This window comes from Periplaneta americana, chromosome 9 (assembly GCF_040183065.1).
Source record: "Periplaneta americana isolate PAMFEO1 chromosome 9, P.americana_PAMFEO1_priV1, whole genome shotgun sequence".
NCBI lineage: Eukaryota > Metazoa > Arthropoda > Insecta > Blattodea > Blattidae > Periplaneta > Periplaneta americana.
In genome coordinates this window covers 112,040,470-112,065,867 of record NC_091125.1, presented here as the reverse complement: position 1 = coordinate 112,065,867, position 25,398 = coordinate 112,040,470, and the positions used below count along the sequence as shown (strand labels likewise).

At 36.0% G+C, this 25,398-nt stretch overlaps 1 protein-coding gene across 1 annotated transcript in view; it reads right to left on the bottom strand.

Moving 5' to 3' along the window:
- Positions 1-25,398, bottom strand: part of LOC138706391 (aromatic-L-amino-acid decarboxylase-like) — a 63,315-nt gene that overhangs the window by 22,678 nt on the left and 15,239 nt on the right. Inside the window, exons 2-5 of the mRNA XM_069835628.1 lie at positions 22,318-22,421; positions 10,562-10,682; positions 10,012-10,125; positions 6,083-6,202 (exon numbers count right to left, since the gene is read on the bottom strand). Coding sequence (XP_069691729.1) covers positions 6,083-6,202; positions 10,012-10,125; positions 10,562-10,682; positions 22,318-22,397 — 435 coding nt within the window. The 5' untranslated portion in view covers positions 22,398-22,421. The remainder of the gene's footprint in view (positions 1-6,082; positions 6,203-10,011; positions 10,126-10,561; positions 10,683-22,317; positions 22,422-25,398) is intronic.

Below are 25,398 nucleotides of genomic sequence, written 5' to 3'. Positions count from 1 at the left end.
TATAACACACACACAACAAAGGAAACAAACCTTTTAGTCATTTTATTTTACGAATCGTCCTTCATTTTTTCATCTCTATTGTGGTAGTAATAGTTCGAGCAACGTTTCGTAAACAACTCATTAAAGCATGAACATAATTAGAGGAGGATACAGAAATTATTACTCTAGATCTGATTTTTAATTTTGCAATGATTAACGTATATAATATGGAGCTTTTTGTTTATAGTTAATGAGCGCGCTTTTTTTTTTTGCAATGATTTTGTGTGTTTATGTAATTTATACCGCTCATAAACGTGGAAGAGAAAATACCATCCGATTTGTCATTACGAAAACTATTAAGTCATATTTTGAGCACTAGCAATTTAATGTAAGATATGACGAAATAATTGTGATTTCTGTCATATCTCAGCACTACATTTTATAGGCACACTGCTTGTTTTATGAATTAAGGGGTCCAGTAGAAAAGGGGCCCATGCCACATTTCTGTCGATTTTTAGTTTCTTCGATAATCCGACAGATTTTGCCATCTAGAACCCCTTTTATGAACTTCCAGCCTTCTGGTATGTTTCTACCGGTTATAAATGCCCCCTCTTCACTTGAAGAGAGAGAATCTCAGTGAAATAAATGATTCTCCTACAAAATTTAGTTTTTGTAGCATGGGCCCCTTTTCCACTGATCCATTCAAATAATATCATACTTACGGAAGGATTAAAAGAGCCAGTGGAAAATATAGGGTCTAATATTGTATTAGGCGTACAATCTATCACAAGTCATAATACTTTAGGATAATAATAATAATAATAATAATAATAATAATAATAATAATAATAATAATACCTGTAAAGTGTGATTAACAGAGAGCGAAACTTGTTGCCCGATGAAACAGGTTTGCTGTTCCTTGACTATAGGTACGGATTTGTTTACTTGCGCGTAAGAGGGATAGGCAGAGAGCACAGATTTTCGCATAATGACATGAAGCGTAGAATGATTAAAGTAATTTCTAATAATGTAGAGGAATCGGTAGGCAAATTAATTAACTATTTCAGTTTGCACTTAAAAATGACTTCGCGTTCTCTCTACTCTTCCAGCTTCAGTGCTAGTACAGACCGATTTATTAGTCCTGAGAGCTCGAAGAAAGAAGGGAAGTCATAGGAGTAGTGGAGAGAGCTCCGGAGTAGAGATAAGAGCGAGCGGTCAGTGAAGAAATGCAGTACAGCTTAACTGTAGTGGAAACACACCGCTCTACCGCACGCATGACATCCGATCGCTCTGAAGGCAAGCGATTGACTAACCCAAATACCCCTTGGCGTAACTAAATGGACTCGCCTGACTCAGGCGCACATTGCCGGCGACTGTCAGGACTAAATAATTTTACTGTATGTACGAACGTCCAACCAGCTAAATGGAAAAAGTAAACAAGCGTGTTCCCATACCTCCGTCCAATACTCCGCTATCAGTTAACCTATCTCTCTCCCACTGGGACCTGAACTTCGAAGTCTAGACTGATTATATAAAAAATTGTGGTGTGGTTATGATGATGAGGCAACGTCAGCTACGATAAAAATTATGACAACGATTTTATTAATGACGGATATGTTAATGATGATGACAATATTATTATGATTACGTTAATGATTGTCTGATGGCAATGACGACAAAAGTCACGATGTTGTTAGTGTTTGATCTTGATTATTTTTGAAAAAGAACTATAATTGCGTCTCCTAAAAGACGGCGGATAAATTTAACTAATTCCAAATAGAAATTGTGGCCTTTCTATTTGGGGCATATATATATAGCCTATATGCTGATAATAATAATGGGGGTGAAGATGATGACGTCGATTCTATTTCAGCTTTAATTCCTCACCATCTGAACTTTGAACTCAAAATACAGGTTTCAGGCAGAAAATTTCGTGATATTCCGCAATTCCAGAGAAATAGGGCCTACCCAAAATAAAGTGTTTCAAAAACGGTCGTTCAATATCTTCTACTTTCTAAAATTATTCTTCAATTTACGTTCGTAATTTTGTAACAAACAACTTTCATGTCCTTCAATACGTTTTCGTGCGCGAATAATGTCATACTATCATCCCGGATAATAACTTTTGGACTAAATGAGTTTCACTGCTCAGACAGACAGGGCAGGATTGTTTACAGGTCACTTGACCTCTCCAATAATCGAGTTGTCGCGCGCACTTCACAAACATGACTCGGCCTTAGCATTGGACATGAGTACAGCAGGGAAAGTTTTCCACTAAGTCAAGTTCATGGGGCCATAAATAGCTGCGGGGCGACCTGACGAGGACAGCAACTGCATTTCTTCACGATTTGCTGGTTTCTATTACCATAAGTGTAGAGTTGCATTTGTATGATTCAAAGTTTTCAGACATACACGGAAAAGACAATTTTGACATTTCATATGGATAATGTGAGGATAGATATTCTTGAGTTTAACCGTAATTCTTAAGGTGAGGCAGTGGCGGCTCCTGCATATTTATTAAGAGGAGGAAGGAAGTTAACAGCACGAAATGACACCTTCTTGAATGAAACATGCTACAAATCAGCCTACATGCATACATGTAACACCAGGTAGTGTTGCGGTTGGCCTTCCCTTCTGTATAGCAATAATCTGTTCTTGTAAACTGAATCTCCTAAATTGTCCAAAATATATTATGTTTTCACTTCCATTCATTGTTGAATAATTGCGCAAATTAACAATTACAAGGAAATTCACAACCTCGTAGCATTTTTCGAGCACACTACAGCATCACACGTGTTGAAAGAGACTAGCTACTAACTCGTAACCGGAACCGTTTTACGGAAATGGAAATGGGAATGGGAAATAATCTGAGGAAAGCGAGAACACTGCACCACCCACTTGGTCTGTGTTGCCACATGTACATTTTACAAGTTCAGTATCACATGCTTTTGAAGAATGTCAGTTCTTGTAAAGTCATACTATCATTATTGTTCAAAGCTGCCGGTGGCCGATTAATTTTTTATGTTAAAATGATGTAGTTTGGAGTACCTACTTTCAGTTTCAAACATATTTGTACAAAACTGACAACTTGGCTGTTTCCCTGTCTAGTAAACAATGAATAGAAGTGAATTTCAGGGGCCAACTAAGTAGAACTACTTCCTCTTTGTTTTACATAAACCCGACTTTAACTTTCAAATATCCACGAAAGTAGTCGACTTGGTTGACAAGTTGGTATAGCGCTGGCCTTCTATGCCCAAGGTTGCGGGTTCGATCCCGGGCCAGGTCGATGGCATTTAAGTGTGCTTAAATGCGACAGGCTCATGTAAGTAGATTTACTGGCATGTAAAAGAACTCCTGCGGGACAAAATTCCGGCACATCCGGCGACGCTGATATAACCTCTGCAGTTGCGAGCGTCGTTAAATAAAACATAACATTAAATTAACTTCCACGAAAGTTTCAAACCATGAATAGTAGCCTATATAAAGTGCAATGAATAATATTCTTGATTTATAATTTTAAAAAAAGTTTATATGGTGTCTTTCATAGCGTTGCGTTAAAACTGTTTTTGTTATGTCTCCTCCTAGATGTGTTATAGTCCGGTTGAATGCAGCATCGTTAGGTGGAAGCGATAGCGAGCTTGCTGCACGACTAGTCGGTTTCTATTTCCCGCCCATGACTGATTCAGAGGAGGATCTCCTCCCTCTAAGTTCATTTACTTGCTTTAAAACTCTGCTTCTTTCTCTGGCCGCTAGTGCGCTGTTGTCTATGTGTGTTAACTGCAGTAGAGGAGGAATGGAGTGCCTTTCCTCCACACAGACAATCTCGCATCTTTCTCACAGTTTTCTACAGCACACGAGCGCGCGTCGTTTAAAACTGGATCATCCGAGTTTTTCTTATAGCTGTGAACTTAAAAATGATCGAATCTTCCTCGAATTTCAAGGCACATATTTTATTTGGTATTTACTTTTAAAAGAAGAAAATGTGAGGAGGACGTTCCTCCCTTCTCTCCCCTAGGAACCGCCACTGAGGTGAGAGTAAAGGTAATTTCCCTTAGGCGCTATATGGAGGCTTAAAGGTAGACCTCGGCACTACAATGAGGTGGTTTGATCGGCACCACGCTCTGACTGGCTTTACCTCCGTGAAAGACCTGGTGCTTAATTTTACAGGAGGCCGAGTGGACCCCGGGGCCGTCCTGCAAGTTTCGGCAACGAGAAAAATCCCGGAATTGAACCCTGGATTTTCTTCCAATCCGTATCCTAATTACAACACCAACGTTTTAACTTCGATTCAAGTGGCAGCACTTTCGGTCACAAATCCAGCGGATTGGCGTTCAATTTCCAGTGAGGAAGAAGAAATTTAATTATGTGTTGTGGATGCGTGTGGCTTATTTCGTATTTGTCAAGTGATGTAAGCGGTGGTCTTCCATGATATTAAGGCCCATTCACAATGAAAATTAAACATAACCGTAACATAAACACAGAAGTTTGCGCCCAGGCTACCAAATGGGATCATTCACAATGATTCACATAAGCATTGACATAAACATTTCCGTAAGACGTTAATATGAAAGTTTGCAAACTCCAAACTTTCATGCTTATGCTTACGTGACTTGCAAACAGAACACAATCGTGGAGCGCTGAAGTATACGACAGAATATGAGGAAATGGCGTAACATAAATACAGAAGTTTGCGCCCAGGCTACCAAATGGGTTCATTCACAATGATTCACATAAGCATTGACATAAACATTAACGTAAGACGTTAATATGAAAGTTTGCAAACTCCAAACTTTCATGCTTATGCTTACGTGATTTGCAAACAGAACACAATCGTGGAGCGCTGAAGTATACGACAGAATATGAGGAAATGGCGTCGTTGTTATGTTTCCATGGTTACCAAGTATCTTTGCGGTTATGTTTATGTTCCCATTGTGAATGATGGTATGACTTCTTGATTTTACCGTAACATTTATATTCTTAAGTTAACGCTTAAGTTATGTTTAATTTTCATTGTGAATGAGCCTTTAACCACATGACCACGAAATATCACTACTCCGAAATGTTTGTTTTTATTTTTTATTTGAGTTGGTTATTAAACGACGCTATATCAACCACTATGTTATTTAGCGTCGATGGAATTGGTGATAAGGAGATGGCATTTGGCGAGGTGATGCCGAGGGTTTGCCACAAATTACCTGAAATTCGCCTTACGCTTGGGAAAAATCCCAGCCACGTAAACAGCTCAAGCGGGGATCGAACCCACCCCCGAACGCAGACTAACATGCCTGTCACCTGAGCTACGCGAATGGTAATCATTTGGTACTACAGAAATGTTCAATTTCTAAGGTACTATTATAATCAAATACTTGAACGCTTACTTCAACCCCATCTTTTGTTTCTTACATTTAATTATTTAGCTAAATTTCAAGGTCATTTTTGTAGTATTTATTTTATGCAAACTCTTAAGGGATAGCTCTTTTTAAGATTGTTTTGTTGTTGCAGCGAATTAAGAAGATAGCATTAATGTGAAGATGTAACTTAATTTTAGAATTTATATCAAATGTAACGTAACTTTTATGCCAGTACAAGTATACTTATTAAACATCGGACGAATTGTTTGTGGGAAATATAGAAATGTTGACTAGTCCATTTTCTCTCTTGCTTCCATTCTGTTTTTCCATTACGCTGTTTCTCTTCGTCGCTCTCCGGTTAGAAGAAAGTCATATTTGATTATTCCAATGCGTCTGTATTTGTCTTTCGAATTTTTTCCACGGGAATTAATTGTAAAAAATTCACATTTCCATATTAATTTCTGTTACTGATATTTCAAGTACCTAGTTATGAAAATTAATTTTTTCAGTTTGTCTGTGATTTTAGAAGCTGTATGTTCGTCCTTGTATGTAAACAATTATATTAATTGAAAACCAAGCCATACATCACATTTTATGTATATTGAAACCGTTAATTAATGTTTGGAAAAAAGTAATCAAAATTTTACTGAAAACCAATTTTTGAAAGATAAACATGTTTGTTGTTACGGAAGGACAAACAGTACATTATCATCAATAAGGCGAATAGCAATCCACAGTAATTGTTGGCGTACCTGGATGATGCCTCCCCCCGGGCCGTCGGAGCAGTTGAGAAATTCCTTGGGGAGATCCAGCAGTTTGCCCAGCCAGTCCATCATGGCTACCTCCAGCTCCGTACATGCCGGGCTTGTTATCTGTGAACACGCAGCGTTCATAAATTGTTCATTCCGCATTACTAAAATATCTTGTGCAAAAACTGCAACATTAACAGACTGCGATGTTCGAACATAAACTCCACGTCATTCCTGTATTTTAGAATATGCAATGGCATACAGAGGATGGTGGAGATTTATCCTTCGAAGGGGTGGAAAAATTCAAATATCTTGGAGCAACAGTAACAAATATAAATGACACTCGGGAGGAAATTAAACGCAGAATAAATATGGGAAATGCGTGTTATTATTCGGTTGAGAAGCTTTTATCATCTAGTCTGCTGTCAAAAAATGTGAAAGTTAGAATTTATAAAACAGTTATATTACCGGTTCTTCTGTATGGTTGTGAAACTTGGACTCTCACTCTGAGAGAGGAACATAGGTTAAGAGTGTTTGAGAATAAGGCGCTTAGGAAAATATTTGGGGCTAAGAGGGATGAAGTTACAGGAGAATGGAGAAAGTTACACAACGCAGAACTGCACGCATTGTATTCTTGACCTGACATAATTAGGAACATTAAATCCAGACGTTTGCGATGGGCAGGGCATGTAGCACGTATGGGCGAATCCAGGAATGCATATAGAGTGTTAGTCGGAAGACCGGAGGGAAAAAGACCTTTGGGGAGGCCGAGACGTAGATGGGAGGATAATATTAAAGTGGATTTGAGGGAGGTGGGGTATGATGATAGGGACTGGATTAATCTTGCACAGGATAGGGACCGATGGCGGGCTTATGTGAGGGCGGCAATGAACCCTCGGGTTCCTTAAAAGCAATTTGTAAGTAAGTAAGTATACAGAGGATGGTTTTCCTTAATTATGAGAATGGTCGTGGTTTCAGGATATCGAATTTTTAAGGTTGAAGGCGCATTTTTGTGCGTTCGCAAACGTTAACGCTCCTTTGCGTTCCTGTTTTTAATTCTTTATAACTTTAAACTCAGGGAAAGAAAACTATGAAGGTAAATAATAATAATAATAATAATAATAATAATAATAGTAATAATAATAATAATAATAATAATAATAATAATAATAATAATAATGGTTTAATTTAACTGGCAGAGTTAAGGCCATTCGGCCTTCTTTTCCGCTCAACCAGTATGATAGAAAATTACTACAATGCTATGAGTATAACATAATTAATACAATACAATTCAAAGGAATACAATACTACAATACAAGACAATATAATACATCATTAACATAATATAATGACAATTCTTTTTATCTTCACAACACCAATAAAATAATTATGTAATAATAATAATAATAATAATAATAATAATAATAATAATAATAATAATACTAATAATAACAGTAATAGGTAATGATACTCATACCTAAATTAAATTAAATTATTAAACTCGATCACAATTATAACTTCAATTTGACTGCACCCGTAAGAAATCGTTTAGCCTTTTCTTGAAAGTGGTTATTGTCTGGCAGCCCCTTATCTTCTGAGGTAGAGAATTCCATTCACGAGGGACTGGGACAATAAAAGAGGCTGAATAGTGGGATGTTCTGTGGGCAGGAATTGTTAGGATTTGGCTCTTCTGTGACCTGGTGCTTAGATTGTGATTGGAGGATAAGTTGTTAAACCGGGAACGAAGATAATCTGGAATAGAAGTGTGGAGAACTCGAAACAGAAGAGACAGCGAATGAAGTGTTCTACGGTTACTAAGTTGCAGCCAAGATAAAGATTTAAATATACTGTAGGGTAAAGTTGCCTACTTCCGTAATACCCCTAATCCCGTGATACTTTTTTAAAATTGAACATCAGTCAAAGCTTTGCTGCTCGACCATAGTGCCAGACATCTTTCTCGAAAGAATGCATCTTTCGCCTACTTTTGAGACATCGGTGAACTTCCTAACAAGATATTCAATCCCGTGACATTGAGTGGAAAAAACGTATCACGGAATTAGGAGTATCACGGAATTAGGCAACTTTATCCTACATGTTGACACACACGCAGTTGTTAGTGTAAAAACGCCAAACCATTATAGGCCAGATCGGCCCAGAGGGTGGCAGGAGGTTAAGGCTGTCACCTTTACAGACAATCGGCATTAATTACAGTAGTGATGTCAGACCTGCCCGTTCCTTTACCCCAAAGCAAATGCTCCTTGTAGGCTTATTAATTTCTGTTAAGGGCTGAGTAAACCCTAAGGCCATAGTGCGGCCGGAAAAATGAGATCTATGGGGAAAATTAATTAATTAATTACATTGTTATTTATTTGCCTATAATAGGAAAAATTCTCAATTACAATAGACACTACAATATTATAATTACTTACGATATATTTACTGCTATAACAATTAGGAAATGAAAAAAGAGAAATACAGATTGCAAATGAAAAATAGAAAAAATAAAGAAGAGATAAGTACAGGTGAAAATAAGGTATAAGATGTAGAGTGTAAAAAATGAACATTAAAAAGCAACAAATAGAAACATTATTTCAAATAGACTGTCTTCAACATTTTAATTAAAAAGTTTGTATTTAATATAGAAACTACTGAAGTCTAAATACCATATTTTACATAATTAATTGAATTTAAAAGACTTTTTACAATAGTGAATTTTCATGTGTTTGGTTTTTGTAGTGTAATAATGAGTGATTTCTTAAATTTTATGTTCGAACGTTAAACTGGATTTGTAACAATGTTTCCCTATTATTCAGCAGATCGTTGAATACCTATTACGTCATCGGGAATCGAACCCACGACCTTCCGCTTTGCAGAGGTACGCCTTAATCGCGACGACATCGTGCGCCTCACTTTGTTAGTATCCTTCATATTCAAAAATTTGTAAATTGATAGTCCATCAGTTCACTTATTCCCTTTCAGAATTAGAAGAATTTTATTCATGTTCACTATCTGCGAATAATAATAATAATAATAATAATAATAATAATAATAATAATAATAATAATAATAATAATAATAACAATAATGATCATCAGCATCATCTCTCACGCTTTACTCATTTTATCTAGTCCTACTTCACGATTTATGAATTATTAATCATTGCAGAGATTTTTGCAGCGATTTTTGGGCGACCAGCATTTATTTCGGTGAAGTAGGCTTCCACTTGCAGCCATAGTTGTTTTACGGCATTCTATCTTGATAGATTGTGAGTGAAAGATTATTCCATTTTTCTCTGCAGCCTGTTATTCTATGTGTTTTGAATTTTTCACTATTTTTGTTGCCGGAGAAAATAAACTTACCTTGTAAAAAAACGTTTAAGTAATAGTACTTCATTTAGAACCCTTACCAAAACTACAAAACTATTCCTTAAAATGTATTAGGTTAATAATTATCTGTCAACGCATTATTGGAAAGATCTAAATGTTTTTAATTTGTATGTATACACGATTTTTGTTGTTTAATTAACTGTCCGTAAACAGATCTGAACCACACAAGTGATACCAAGAAGTCACCACTTATGAGGCAATGATTATCGACACGGAAATAGAGATTTACGAATATATTCCTTTAAAAGGACTGATTATTATATTGTGTTTCTTAAATATTGTTCTTGTGTGATGTATCATAGCAGTGATTTCTTTATGATGACCATTATAAGCTAGGCCTGTAGCTATTTTTTAAGTCTAGCGTTGATTAAAAAACCCTCAATAGACTGAGGACGTAACGCACCAAAGTACTCAAATCTTTGATAACGATGTCTCCGATATTTCTTGGTATACAATTTATTTAATTAATTGGATAGAGAAGATTATAGAAAAAAAAACGGAAACACATTTAGCCTCGTGTCAGTGTTCTGTAAATCTTATACATACCCAGCTGAAGCCAATGCAGCCAATGGCGGCACTCATCATCTCTCCAACAATTCCTGGGTAAGAGTTTGCAGTGGGATAGTATGCATGGAACTGTGGTGAATGCCAATGTGTCACCTGCAACAAAATGTGTTCTATGCTACCTTATTCTTACCCTATGAATGGCAGAGTTATAAATCGAGTTTGCGGTGAATAATAACAGTATTCATGTTGATATTAACTTATAAAAATTCTCGTTAGCGGGAATCTCGATCAGTATTATCCCTTCAAACGTCCTAACAGGAATCTATTATTAATATAAATTTCATTTTAAAGTACGAACAGCCGAAGAGCAACTTAAAACATTTAAGATACTGTATATTCAGCCGTCCTGTACCGAGGCCGCAGAAGAGACTAAGTTGCATAATATAACATGTAGTTTACCCTAAGTCACTTTTCGTTATATTGACAAAAATAAATAGATGACCATTTTAATTGCTACTTTTTATTTTATCGCAGTTACATTTATCTAGTACGTAGGCCTATACTCCAACGGTGTGTATGAGCAACTCACCCCGGGCATAATGACGCGTTCCAGGTCTGCGAGAATTTCCTGCCATTTCTCAGGTGTGTGCGGTGCCTCTTTTGGAATCAGGTCTTGCAGATATCCAGGCTCCACAGACGGCAACACTTGTCTGAAATACGAGAAACAAAGCCGTTAGAACCGATTTTGAGTAAATTGCTACCAATACTACAGTAAATGTTATTATATTTCATTGATATCTTTAACTTCTTCAATATGTTGACTTGTAGACTGGTTTTAACAAAATTGGTCTAATTGTTGAGAAATAGGGTGCAGGGCTGCACAGACAGCCAACCAGCCGAACAAACAGGCAACGTACTGAAGTTTACATTTTGATATGAAGAATGCTGAAGACATGTATGATTTTTTAATGTACGAGTAAGTTTATAAATCTATAATTAGCAACATGATGGTACAATTTATATACTTAGAAATCAATATTTTGAACATCGCAATACTTTCTTTAACAAACATGAGATCTTTTTGCAGTATCACATTCTTCCTTTTCCAAGTTGGTATTTAGCAGCGTCACATTAGACCATATTTTACCTTTATAAATCCCGAAATTGGTATTTTGTAGCGTCACAGTACTTTCTCTTCCTAATTTAAGCAGATGCTTCGCAGCGTCACAGTATTTTCTCTCTCTAAATCCTGAAGTTGCTATTTTGCAGCGTCACAGTATTTTCTCTCTTTAAATCCTGAAGTTGCTATTTTGCAGCGTCACAGTATTTTCTCTCTCTAAATCCTGAAGTTGCTATTTTGCAGCGTCACAGTATTTTCTCTTTCTAAATCCTGAAGTTGCTATTTTGCAGCGTCACAGTATTTTCTCTTTCTAAATCTTGAAGTTGCTATTTTGCCGCGTCACAGTATTTTCTCTTTCTAAATCATGAAGTTGATATTTTGCAGCGTCACAGTATTTTCTCTTTCTAAATCATGAAGTTGATATTTTGCAGCGTCACAGTATTTTCTCTCTCTAAATCCTGAAGTTGCTATTTTGCAGCGTCACAGTATTTTCTCTTTCTAAATCCTGAAGTTGCTATTTTGCAGCGTCACAGTATTTTCTCTTTCTAAATCCTGAAGTTGCTATTTTGCAGCGTCACAGTATTTTCTCTTTCTAAATCATGAAGTTGATATTTTGCAACGTCATAGTACTTTCGCTCTCAGAATCCCGAAGTTGGTATTATGCAGCGTCTTAGTATTTTCCCTTTCTAAATACCGAAATCGATATTTTGCAGCATCATAGTACTTCCTCTCTCTAAATCCCGAAATTGATATTTTACAGCGTCACAGTACTTTCTCTCTCTAAGTCCCAAAATTGATATTTTTCAGCGTCACAGTACTTTCTCCCAAAACCCGAATTTGATATTTTGCAACGTCACAGTACTTTATCTCTCTAAATCTCGAATTCAATATTTTGCAGTGTCACATTACTTTCTCTAAATCCCGAATTCGATATTTTGCAGCATCACAGTACTTTTTCTCTCTAAATCCCGAATTTGATATTTTGCAACGTCACATACTTTTTCTCTCTAAATTCCGAATTCGTTATTTTGCAGTGTCACATTAATTTTTCTATTTAAATCTCGAATTAGATATTTTGCAGCGTCATATTGCTTTTGCTCTCTAAATCCCGATTTACATAGTTTGCAGCGTCATATTATTTCTTCTTTCTAAATATCGAATTCGGTATTTTGCAACGTCACAGTACTTACTTTCTTTCTTTAAATCCCGAAGTTTATATTTTGCAGCGTACATGAAAATGAGTTACAGTCCTGCCATCTATCGGCAGTATGCGGAATCCGAATCACGCAAAGAGAAGTGGGTACACACACTCACACTCACACTCACACACACATATATTTTACAGCGTCACAGTTTTCTGTCTCAAAATCCCGAAATTAATATTTTGCAGCGTCACAGTGCTTTCTCTTTCTAAATCCCGAAGTCAATTTTTGCAGCGTTCAAAATACTTTCTCTTTCTAAATCCAGAAATTGATAGTTTACTGTGTATAGTGCTTTCTTTAAATAATTATTGAAATGGATATCTTACAGCTATTTTATAAGCTACTTCAGCAACTCTGTGTCAGTGTTCTGGAATAGCTGCTACGTTTTGCATGTTGAATTCTTTCAATCGACGAATTGGCGTAGATTTGCTGAAAAATATATTTTCTTTTAAGTCATTTTGCAACCAGAAATCCTCAGAGTTAATATCTGGTATCTGTGCTTGGGCGTGATTTTTAATTCTGCTTGTTTTGATTATGTGGTTGGGTTTTTCTGGGATCTTCCCCAACTAAAAGGCATATGCCAAGCAATTCCTATCATTAATAAAATTCACGTCTTCATCTCTCCAAATAACAACTCGCTATCATCAAGTGTATAAACACTAAATTCCCGCGCAATGTGGCGAGGTGCTCATTTGTAAATGAATATATTTTTAATATATTCATCTGGCAATAATGGTATCGCACACATACGAAGCATATTAAGATAACTTTGTCCAGTAACTAATTTCGTAATTCTGTCTTCAATCTCTTAATAGAATGTGTGTTTCTGTGATGAAACCATACCACAACAAACTAACTTTCAGATCATGAAGTTCATTTTGATGGCTGAACGTTGATTGTTGGATTACACTGGTCAACAAAATTTAAAATTTTGTCTGTTAAATGGGAAACAATGGGTGATTCTAAGTGACTTTTTTTATGCTGATTTCGAATCTTTTTACAGAACTTTTCCATCACCCAGGGTTTTAGACTAATCACATGAAAAACATTTTTCGTATCTATACATTTTAGTATTACGATATCTTAGCTGAAATTACATTTATTGACCTAAAATGTATCCGAAGCACATTTTCGGCTGTACTTTGCTTGAGGAACATTTTTTTTCAGTCTCCAACAATAGTCTGCCAACATATTTGGACACCATTTACCATGGTAGAGCCTTTCCATTTACACGATGTCCTGGTGGAAACACTCCCGTGTTCGTCGCTCACAGCCCCTAGGTTTTCAGGAAAGAAATCGAGATGGGATGCAGAAGTGTATTTTTTAAGATATATTACATCCCATGATCTTGTAGTTCTCAATCATCTCACCGAAAGTTCTCTATAGTTCCCAGAACTGAAGTTTCCTAAAAGGTTCGTGACAACATTTTTGAAATACACCCATGCAGCTTCTTCTTGCATATTTAACTGCTTTCAAATTGCGTATCTTTCATCAGTTCCCTTATTTGAGATCAACAAATATTCCTTCTTTTAATTTAGCTTCACTGATTCTTTGGAACTTATTTTTCAGGAAGAGAAATGCACTGCCATCACGATCCATTGCTTTCTCAAAATTCTTAATCAAGCCTAGTTTGATATGCAGTGGAGGCAATAATATTTTTTCAGAACTTACAAATGGTTGGTGAAGAACATTATCTTGTCCGGATTAAAATGATTCTCTCTTTGGCCAGTTCTTTTTTATGTAATGATTACTTTTGGCTCTGCTATCCAACTTGCAGAAGTATAGCCAAGCTGTAACCCAAGTAAGATAGCTATTACTTTCAAATCCCCACATATCTGCCAAGAAAAATTGTCACACCTGATAGTGGTTAGTAAGAGCTTCATATTCTCATTATTTTCCTTCATACCAACTGCATGGGCTAAAGAATGGATGGATATTTGTTTCTATTGTGTAGTAACGCTCCTTTCAAACTTTTTTCGAGGAGTCTATGAACAAACGCCAATCCTCAGGTTTATGCTCAACACCCAGTGACTCGAACAAATTCTCAACATCACTGCAGAAAACTAGGTCCTCCTCTTTAGAAAACAAATGCTCAAATTCCTTTTGGCGTTGGCAAAAGAAACTTACTTTGGTGTTACCTGCAGCAGCGTCTAGCCTTTCAATCTTGAGGCGAGTAATTCTGCCTTGCTTTTACTTAAACCAAGATCCCGAACCAAATCATTTAAATCCTCCTGTGTTAGAAAGTGAAGTTCTTTTATAGTACCATCTTCCACAAAATCTGGATCATTTTATAATTCATTCTGAACATCAGGAACACTTTGAATTACTTCAATCAATGTTATGTCATCTGGTGGAGTTGATATGGGAAATCCTGGCCTATGAAGCAAAGGCCGAATTGCCGAAACTAAATATTGATATTTAACAGTGTCTGGACTTCGAATTTAATCCAGATATATTTGTCAAGCAGAAATAACAGTCTGTCAAATGATCCTTAGTTCGCGCCATATCATAGGGACTGCAAAAGGGATATGACGGGATCCTTTTAACCAGCCAGTTAAAAGTGCTACCCATTTAGCACAACAGATTTTCAGGGGCCCATGTCTTGTTCTGGTCTATTTTGTTGTTAAAATAACAGCCATAAGCTCTTCTAACTAGAGGAATAATATTTGGCCTCTCATTTTAAAGTTAGCTCACTACACACTTAACAGAAGTTGTTTCTATCTATAAGACATTTTCAAGACATGTTTCTTTTACATTATACATTTATACACTACTCCTTACAATGCACTATTAGGCACGGTATTATATACTTCTATCATAATTCAATTGACAACGGAAGAGAGCACATGATTAGCTTGTTTCTTTAAAGAAAGCTTCTATTCATTTGGGAAATTTACCTTAAAATCACAGTTTTGTGAGGGAAATATTATTATTATTCGTGAATTCACAGGTAACAATGCCAAACGTTACAAGTCACAATGTAATGAAATGTAAATGTAAAATACGCCTTCTAATCAGCATGTTATACATCACAAATGCTAATAAAGAGGAACAAATTTATTTTCAAAATTAAAAAAAATGGTGGATGATGGAAATTTTCTGACTTCATTTTTGGAATCAGCAGATACCAATACATAAGAAACACCCGAAATTATTTATTTAAGAAAATCATTGTTGACCAGTGTTATCAAAGTATGTAATTATATTATGCTTACTCTACCATTGAGTTGAAAATGTGCTTCGTCTGTAGTCTGTTCACACTATCTAGTCACTAGAATTTCACTTGAAGGCATTGTTCGCAAAGAAAGATAATTTCTTATAGCTATATCGCTTTGTCTTCTTAGAATTCACCATGTATTGTACTGTTCATTTCCAAATCTTGCTATCATTATTAACACTACAGACTACATGCTCCTTATTGATTCTGATCATCTAATTTATACCTTTCGTCTAAAACCTAAGCACGTTTAACATTTTGTTTTCACGATAGGCCTTCCAATTTGTTTACAAACCAGTTCCTTAAATTTTGCTACAAGCTTCTCAAAAGAACTCAAACTGTGTTGACCAACCCTCGAACCATTACGGACACGCAATCGTCGACAGGTCACTGAATTCTCCGGCCATATTCGTGATTTTAATGAATACCGGAATGATGGCTTTTAGTTTGCTGTTGTAAAATAATTGATTTTGACAAACACGTTGATAAAATATTGTGCCAACGAAATTGAATTGACATTAAATGCAACCTGTAAATATAGACACGAGATAGTTTGTTAACTAAATTCAATTAAAAAATCTTATTTCTCCTATAGAGACACACTTTCAAGTCTACAAAAAGATTAGTGAAGGTATGAGAAATTTAAATTACCTCTTACTTAAAAAAACAGTGAGAGACAATCTTACGTAGACTAATTATACAGACGTCGGAGCTCGAACTATATGAGGACGTACACGTATATTCTTTCCTATATTCTAGGAAGCTTATATCATCATCATCATCATCATCATCATCATCATCATCATCATCAATAACAAACCACCACTACCACTACCAAAATGCTGGGTAACTTTCGGTGCTGGACCCTGGACTCATTTCACCGGCATTATCACCTTCATTTCATTCAGACGCTAAATAACCTAGATGTTGATACAGCGTCGTAAAATAACCCAATAAAATAAAAAAAAACGCTACCACTACTACCACCACCACCATCATCATCAATTTCAGAAAGTAACGAAACGCATCCTCTCCAATCAAAATTAACTTTTCACCACCACTTTTCGTATATCAGCATACCAGGTAAATTTGGATGACGGAGAATCATGGTATTGTGAAGAAATCCGGAGCAATTATTATTATTATTATTATTATTATTATTATTATTATTATTATTATTATTATTATTATTATTATTATTTGTTGCTTGGTTATGCATGCGCGTCTAATTAACCAGTCTTCGATCGATTCTCGGCGTGGTCAATGAAAGAGATTAGCTTACGTCCACAGAACTGGGTGTACGTCCCTTGTCTTGTACTGTCCTCTGTTGTCTCAGTGGTAGTCCTGTGCTATGCTAACCACACGACCAGTAGGCCCTCAATGTGTTCCTTTTAGTAGGCTATTGGTCAAAAGATAAAATCCTCCTCTACAGCGCATTGAACTGTAAGTCGTTAATACAAGTGAACATAAAACTGACGAAGAAAGAAAAAAGATATTATTATTATTACTATTATTGTTATTGTTATTATCATTATCATCATCACCATTATTATTATTATTATTATTATTATTATTATTATTATTATTATTATTATTATATATATTCAGCCACAAGTACTTTGATAGTGTAAAAGTAAACTGAGCACTTTGTAATATCTCGTTGACAGAATAGTGTAGTGGTGGCCAATCCTTGACCGAAACTAATTCCTATTAAATGGCACGCCAGTAGCCGAAATCGTACCTTGAATTAGGCCTAAGGAGCTATTATTCAGTCATGTGCGTTTAACCGAAAATTTTAAGGAAATTTTGAAGGAGAAATAAATTCATAAGGTGAATATATTTCACAACCCAGCTCGATGGTTTTTCAAGGGAGAAGTGCTTTCACCTTTCTCCAAATTAAAAGACAATGTACTTTAATTTTTGGAACTGAAAGATGTTATGCCTGTGAAATGAGGGTTAAGGATGGCTTGTGATTCACCGTTTTGGTGGACATGACAGGTTAGTTGAATATTTCTAACCACCGATTACAAGATAAAGATTCTTCATTTCCATTTATGTTCCATGAAGTGAACAATTTTAGATTGAAGCTGAATTTTTTTGTAATAATTTAGAGCAGGAAAATGTTTATCATTTTCCAACCATTCAGAGAAACTTAAGTAAAATCATGACCTAACTTTACCCGAGATAATTTTCAATACAAAGCAGCTAATACTCTTTGTACGAATTATTCTCAGTTTGATTTTTTCTTTTGAATATGAAGAAGTAACATGATATATTCGTAAATCCAATTTTCATTTTGAGTTTGATCTACATGAATACTCTTCATGCCTCTAAATCTAAATATTATAAATCCAAAACCAATAAGGACGTTGTGCTAAGTTTAAAGAACATTGCGTGGGTCTTCTACTGCCTCCAATTCTATTGAATTTTGGAAATACTTCCCTAAAGACCAATTTCTCGAGTTTCACGATCTTGCTTTCAGGCAGATTCAGCTCCACGTATATTTGTAAGCGAACATTTTCTGCCGTGAATATTATAAAAGGTAAATTTCATTAGACTGTCACAGTTACCCTTTTTTCTAAAGTGCTTGTTTTATGTACCTACAATATTGAACAAAACTTTTACCCGGCTAGAATATTATTTTTAAGTCTAAAAATGTATTATGATCGCCAAAAGCGCCTGTTCACAACGCGCAGTTTCAGGATAAAATTTATGCAAGCAAAGATTATAATTTTCATTATTTAACGTGTAATTTGCCGTAGCTCGTGTAAACTGCGCGTTAAGACTTACGAGTAATAATTTCAACGCCAACTATTTTTTGTCCAGCATGGTATATCGAAAAGAAACTTAGATGCTGACGCTCCCTGAAACACCACCAACATTATGATATTAAGTGAACAACAGGTTTAAAAAATCACATTAGCATTACATATCTGTAAAATTCAGTGGAATTTTCTTTTTACTTCATAGTAAAAGAATTAAGCTGTATTAGACGCCTAACAATTCAATGTTTAGTGATAATATAAAATTATGTTAATGATTATGAATGAGTGTTAATAAAGCTATTTCTTTAAATGTAGCCAACATGAGTTTCGATATTTTATTAAAACTTATATAAAATAAATTATTTTAAATTTAGTTGGTTACCAAAATAAAAATTGGCTAGAGTAGCTTTCAGACAATTTGTAACAATTAGCTGGTTTAAGCTCGAAAGAGGTTGGCCACCTCTGGAGTAGAGGGTTCCATTTCGATGGAAATTTGTCTTCTAAATACGCAGTAATGTGTATATATAATAATAATTAAGATCATTCAACGCCTACGAGGTACTTTCTTGATGCTAACATTTGAGTAGTTGAATGCAATTGGCAGGGAAAGCATGCTTGCTAGAAGGAAACCTCTGCAGTTCATTTCGTGATCATTATCATTACGATAATGACCTTCTCCGAGGATTTAACCCTTTACACTCTTTCATTCCCTCGGGGATTATGCATTAACACCAGAGATTTCACAAGCAGCGAGAACTAACTCTCATGCTATGTCACACGTATAGCAGAAGACCTCCACTTCTAATGACATAGAAGAAAACAAGACATGGCCAGACATCAGTTCTCTGGACCGAATAAGTTATTCCTCTATTCTCAGTATTTAAGGTTAATCAAATGCCTCACGCCATGCTGGTTGTTGGATCTAAGGTTGGTGGGTTCAAACCCAGCCGAGAGCAATGTTTTTAAGGACAATAAAACCCTTGGTATGACTCCCTCTGGGAAGGAAGTAAACGTTCGGGGCCTGTGTGTCAGATTTATGGTACAGAGGGCTCCAGACAAAATTTGTCGACCTTTTCTCGCTCACTTGATAGTCATTAAATAAAATATTAGGCATACTACAACAACAACAATTAGTTAGCTTGCGATTTGCTATTTACTTTAAAAAATTATTTGTATTGTTTTCGTAAATTTTACTTAGCCTATGATTTGCTATTTTAAACATTCAACTAAACTTCTGTTGTTAATTTTACTCAGTTTGAAATTTGCTATTAATCTGTGCCTATTCTATTTTGTTTGTAATTACGATTGATCAATTAGTATATTATTGTATAATCTTGTTATTGTATTTATATTCCATGTCCAAACGCTGTATCTGTGTAATGGAAAATAAACTACTGCTACTACTGCTGCTACTACTACTACTACTACTACTACTACTGCTGCTGCTGCTGCTGCTGCTGCTGCTACTACTACTACTACTGTTACCACAAATTCTATTACTATTAGGCCGGCTATCAAATTCAGGTCACCTGGATGGAAGATCAACCTGCTAGCACTGAGCCACAGAGGCGAAGGGAGTCCCGTTACTTGTGAATATTTAATTCTGGTGATATTCAACTGTAGTGGAAGTTATATAAGGACAAATGACCAAATTCATGAGGATTGATGTGATATGATATGATATGATATATGATATGATATAATATGATATGATATTGTATGATATGATATGATATGATATGATATGATATGATATGATATGATATGATATGATATGATATGATATGATATATGCTATGGTATGGCATGGTATGATATGATATGATACGATATGATATATGATATGATATGATATGATATGATATGATATGACATGATATGATATATTATATGATATTATTATTATTATTATTATTATTATTATTATTATTATTATTATTATTATTATTATTATCAAACTTTCCCTAAACAGGGATTGCCTAGAAGACAAAGTATACCATTTACAGAAACAAAATTTTGAATAGTACATACATATTACATGGTTAATTTGTTATGAATATAAAAACCAATGCAAGAGGGAGAAAAAATAATAAATTACAGTGCAATGTTTTATCTGAGATGATTTCTTAACAATGCAATCGAACCTTTCAACGCAAGTAAGAAACATTGGTAATTGTAGACGATGGCAAATGAAAAGTCTTGCAAAAATCAACAAACTGCTTCGGGATGGATCCTTTTGCTCCGACTATCAAGCCTATTACTTCTATCTGTTGTAATTGGTATGGTATGATATATGATATGATATGATATGATATGATATGATATAATATGATATGATATGATATGATATGATATGATATGATCAAAGAGAGCAGAAGGGGTACGTTATCAGTGGACACAAGTTTACTATACCGAGAGCTTTGACTACGTCACGAGGTGGGGGAAGGGGGTCTTACCTACATGGTACAGTCATTGTACGCACAGAGCTCTCTGATGTTATATGTGCTGTCTTAGATAGTTTTCAATACCTGTGCATTTCCTGGCGTATTTGAATTTCCTGTCTTCTTCATATTCTTCTTTATTGGCCCTTCTACACTATTTCCTGTATTTACTTTTTTCCTATCGCAGTCCTTCTAATTAGTTCTACTTGTGTTTACCGTAAGTGCAAAGCATTTATTTGCCTTTACATTACAACATAGTTTACGATATGCGGAAAAAAAAGAAGCCTCGGCATGTACAATTGCAGCGATTTGTTGAGGAGTTCGGATCGCAGCACTTTTCAACGGATGGTGAAAAACTTACATGCATGGTACGTAAAGTCGATCTACTGGGGACCAAGAGACACCATGTGCAAAAACACTACAACTCTAAAAGACACAAGGAATGTTTTAAGTTGTTGAATTTGAAGAAAGTCGAAGCTATTCCACGAGTTCAAATATGGAATGTGATTTTTACCAAGACTTGGGCCACATGTTCGTTAGGGCAAATATTCCATTTAAAAAACTGAAACACCCATGTGTCAGATCATTTTTTTTTAAATATACAGGTAGAACACTATCCCGACAATCTACTCTGCGTACGGGTTATTTAGCAAAATGTTATGAAGATGTATTAGGCGAAATTAGAGAAAGCTTAAAAGATGAAAAATTGTGGGTATCTGTAGACGAAACGACAAATATTGCAAACAGATCCGTTGCTAATGTTATTGTTGGGGCACTTCAAACTGAAGGTGTGGGCAAAATGTTTCTATTGACATCCAAAGAGCTAGATAAAGTAAATCATGTTACCATTGCAGCTCTGTTTGAAAAATCAATGCGATTATTGTGTTCTGACGAAATGAAAGCAGAAAGCTCTGTTTGAAAAATCGATGCGATTATTGTGGTCTTTTGTAGGTACATTAATATAATGTAACACAGAATTATGTATGTTAAATGTTAAATATAAACAATACGTTAGTTAATATTATAAAGTGAAATTACTGAATAGTAAAGATAATTTGCTGCAGGAACTGTACTCCAGTCGTCGTTATTGTAGCGACACGATGACATTCCCCCCCCCTCCCTTCCTTGCTCCCTAATACATTACGATATAGTGCATGTAGCAGTTAACTCAACGGTTTACGTACACCAAATGCTCTCTCTGGATATGATATATGATATGGTATGGTATGACATGATGTATGTTATTGTATGGTATGATGTGATACATGATATGGCATGGTATGATATGATATGATATATGATATGATATGATATGATATGATATGATATGATATGATATGATATGATATGATATGATATGATATATGGATGATACAGTATATGATGTACTGTACACCCTATAATGATGATGATACAATCCATAACATTGCTACTGTGATAGTTTACAGCCACTTTTCCCACAAATTTCACATTATCTGATGAAAATGGAGTCCGTTTCCATAACTGACCTTGACTGTGAAATATCTTTTATAATTTCAGTGAAATTTTGTGGAATGTCAAAATAACACTCGCAACTGCAGTATTTTAAGATTTAACATACCTGTCACGGATGTTCTCCAAATAATCGGCGATGTAGTCGACTGTAGCCTTGGCGAACTGACGGAACTCTTTGGCATCCATTGTGGACGAGGTAGCTTCCTGCAACTAGAACATTAAACTATGTAGAAGACACCGAGTGAATGGCTGGAAGGATGTCAGAATGGCTCGAGGCGGGGTAAACGGACTGATTTCTCTTGACGACCGCTGCAAGACGAGAGAAGACTTCACTACAATTGGCAGTGACAGTGGTCTAAGTTCAGGAATGTATTCAGGCGATCCTTGCCATATGATCAAATTGATGGCTAGGTCGGGTTCTTATTTGACATTACGCCACATAGGCCCCTACTAATTGAACAATAAATGCTGTCTGCGACCACAGATGAGAGAAGACTTCACTATAATTGGCAGTGACAGTGGTCTAAGTTTACAAATTGTATTCAGGCGACCCTTGCCATTACGATCAAATTGATGGTTAGGTCGAGTTCTTGTTTGATATTACGTCACATAGGCCCTACTAATTGAACAGTAAAAGCTGTTTGCGACCACAGTGGCGCCTGCGAACAAAGTGGCATTGTGAACGACTTATTATTGATAAAACTGAAGATAGACGTACTGTTTCAGGTTATTTACGAAGATGTTGAGGTGAATACTCAGTAGTGGATTGTGATAAAGTTGTGTTGATGAAAATAACGATTAATAAAGGTAACAAAATGGGAATATTTACAGTGATACATGTTACGGTATGTACTAACCCCAGAACAGGAACGAATTATCAACAGGAACTCTGAAAAAAAATGTAGACACTGTGGTTACAAATTATTGTACGATTTCAGAAAGCTATATTTTCACCAATATTGAACATAAATACGTGATCTTACCATCATTTGAGAGAGGGAAGTTTGAAGTTTTATACCGACCTTAGACGTATTCGATGTGAGCCCCACGTGTAATACGGCAGACGTTCAGGCTGTGATCGCATTCTTGCCAAACCCTCTGAAGCATGTCTTGTGTGACGTTCCTGATTGCTGTGTTAATGCGCCTTTTCAATTCGGCCAATGTCGCTGGAATTGGAGGTAGGGGTCTATGTAAACACTGTCCTTGACGAAACCCCATAGAAAGAAATCACACACTGTGAAATCTCGTGAACGAAGTGGCTATGTGCAGAAGATGCTATCTGCATCCTTTGCACGACCAATTCATCGACGTGGTAGATGTTGATTTAGGTACTTCCGAACCTCCGTATGCCAATGTGGAGGGGATTCGCATTGTTGGAAAATGAAACCTGTTCCTCCTCGTCCGTGACTTGTGGCATTAGCCAATTTTTCTAAATCAACACCTACCAGGTCGATGGATTGGTCGTGCAACGGGAGCACATTCTGCACATAGCCGCCTCGTTCACTGGATTTCACAGTGTGTGATTTCTTTCTGTGGGGTTTCGTCAAGGACAATGTTTACATACCTCCACTTCCAGCGACGTTGGCCGAATTGAAAAGGGGCATTAACACAGCAATCAGAAATGTCACACAAGACGTACTTGAAAGGGTTTGGCAAGAATGGGGTCATCCCCTGGACGTCTTTTGTATTACACATGAGGCTCACCTCGAGTGCGTCTAAGGTCAGTATAAAACTTCAAACTTCCCTCTTTCAAATGGTGATAAGGTCATGTATTTATGTTCAATATTGGTGAAAATAAGCTTTCTGAAATCGTCAAATAATTTGTAACCACAGTGTGTGTGTGTGTGTGTGTGTGTGTGTGTGTCTATATATAGGAAAATCATTACCAACTCGTGGAAGAAATCAGATGTGAGCTACAATGTTTTTTTAATAACAAACCAAAGGGGTAAAGCAAGCAAACAAATATATAGAAGATATGACTTTATTGGTTGGTGATACCAATACAGAACCAGAAACGTATTCACATCCATTGTTTACGAAGCATTTAATGAAATTAAACTTGTGCACGAAAAAAAATTGAACCGTATGTATACTGCTATCAGCACGAAGTCGATTCGAATAAATTCCCATTTCGACAGATTGCCGTACCGTCTGAATGAAGCGTAATTTCCCTGACAGGAAGACGACGACTCTAGAATGACGTCATTCGGAAGCGAAGCTCGTCTGTAAAGTATTACAACCCGTCTCACATTACAATGAATTATGTAAAATTATACTTACTTACTGACTGGCTTTTAAGAACCCGGAGGTTCATTGCCGCCCTCACATAAGCCCGCCATTTGTCCCTATCCTGAGCAAGATTAATCCAGTCTCTATCATCATATCCCACCTCCCTCATATCTATTTTAATATTATCTTCCCATCTACGTCTCGGCCTCTCCAAAGGTCTTTTTCCCTCCGGCCTCCCAACTAACACTCTATATGCATTTCTGGATTCGCGCATACGTGCTACACACCATGCCAATCTCAAACGTCTGGATTTAGTGTTCCTAATTATGTCAGGTGAAGAATACAATGCGTGCAGATCTATATTGTGTAACTTTCTCCATTCTCCTGTAACTTCATCCCTCTTAGCCCCAGATATTTTCCTAAGCACCTTATTCTCAAAGACCCTTAACCTATATTCCGAGTTTCACAACCATAAAGAACAACATGTAATATAACTGTTTTATAAATTCTAACTTTCAGATTTTTTGACAACAAATTGGATGATAAAAGCTTCTCAACCGCATAATAACAGGAATTTCCCATATTTATTCTGGATGTAATCTTATGGTAAATATATTTAAAATAGAAATATAATGATTTATTTATCATAGATTTTATTAATTTACTACATTATTTATTTAGAAATAAAAAATAAACGGTAAAATATAATATATGGTATCGGATTTTAACATTTACACCGAGGAATGTACTGTGATAGGTGGCTGATCATGACCATGAGACATTACATGTGCATTTGTTGACATCAGGTTCCTCTCTTCAGTTGGGTGGATAATAGCGATTATAGAATATGAGGTCCACCTGTTCCAGATACGGATCTAATAAAAGGAATCACAACGTTTCCTTGCACAAATCCTTCAGGGGCTTCGTGCTCTGTAGAATAATAGAATTGAGATTAAGG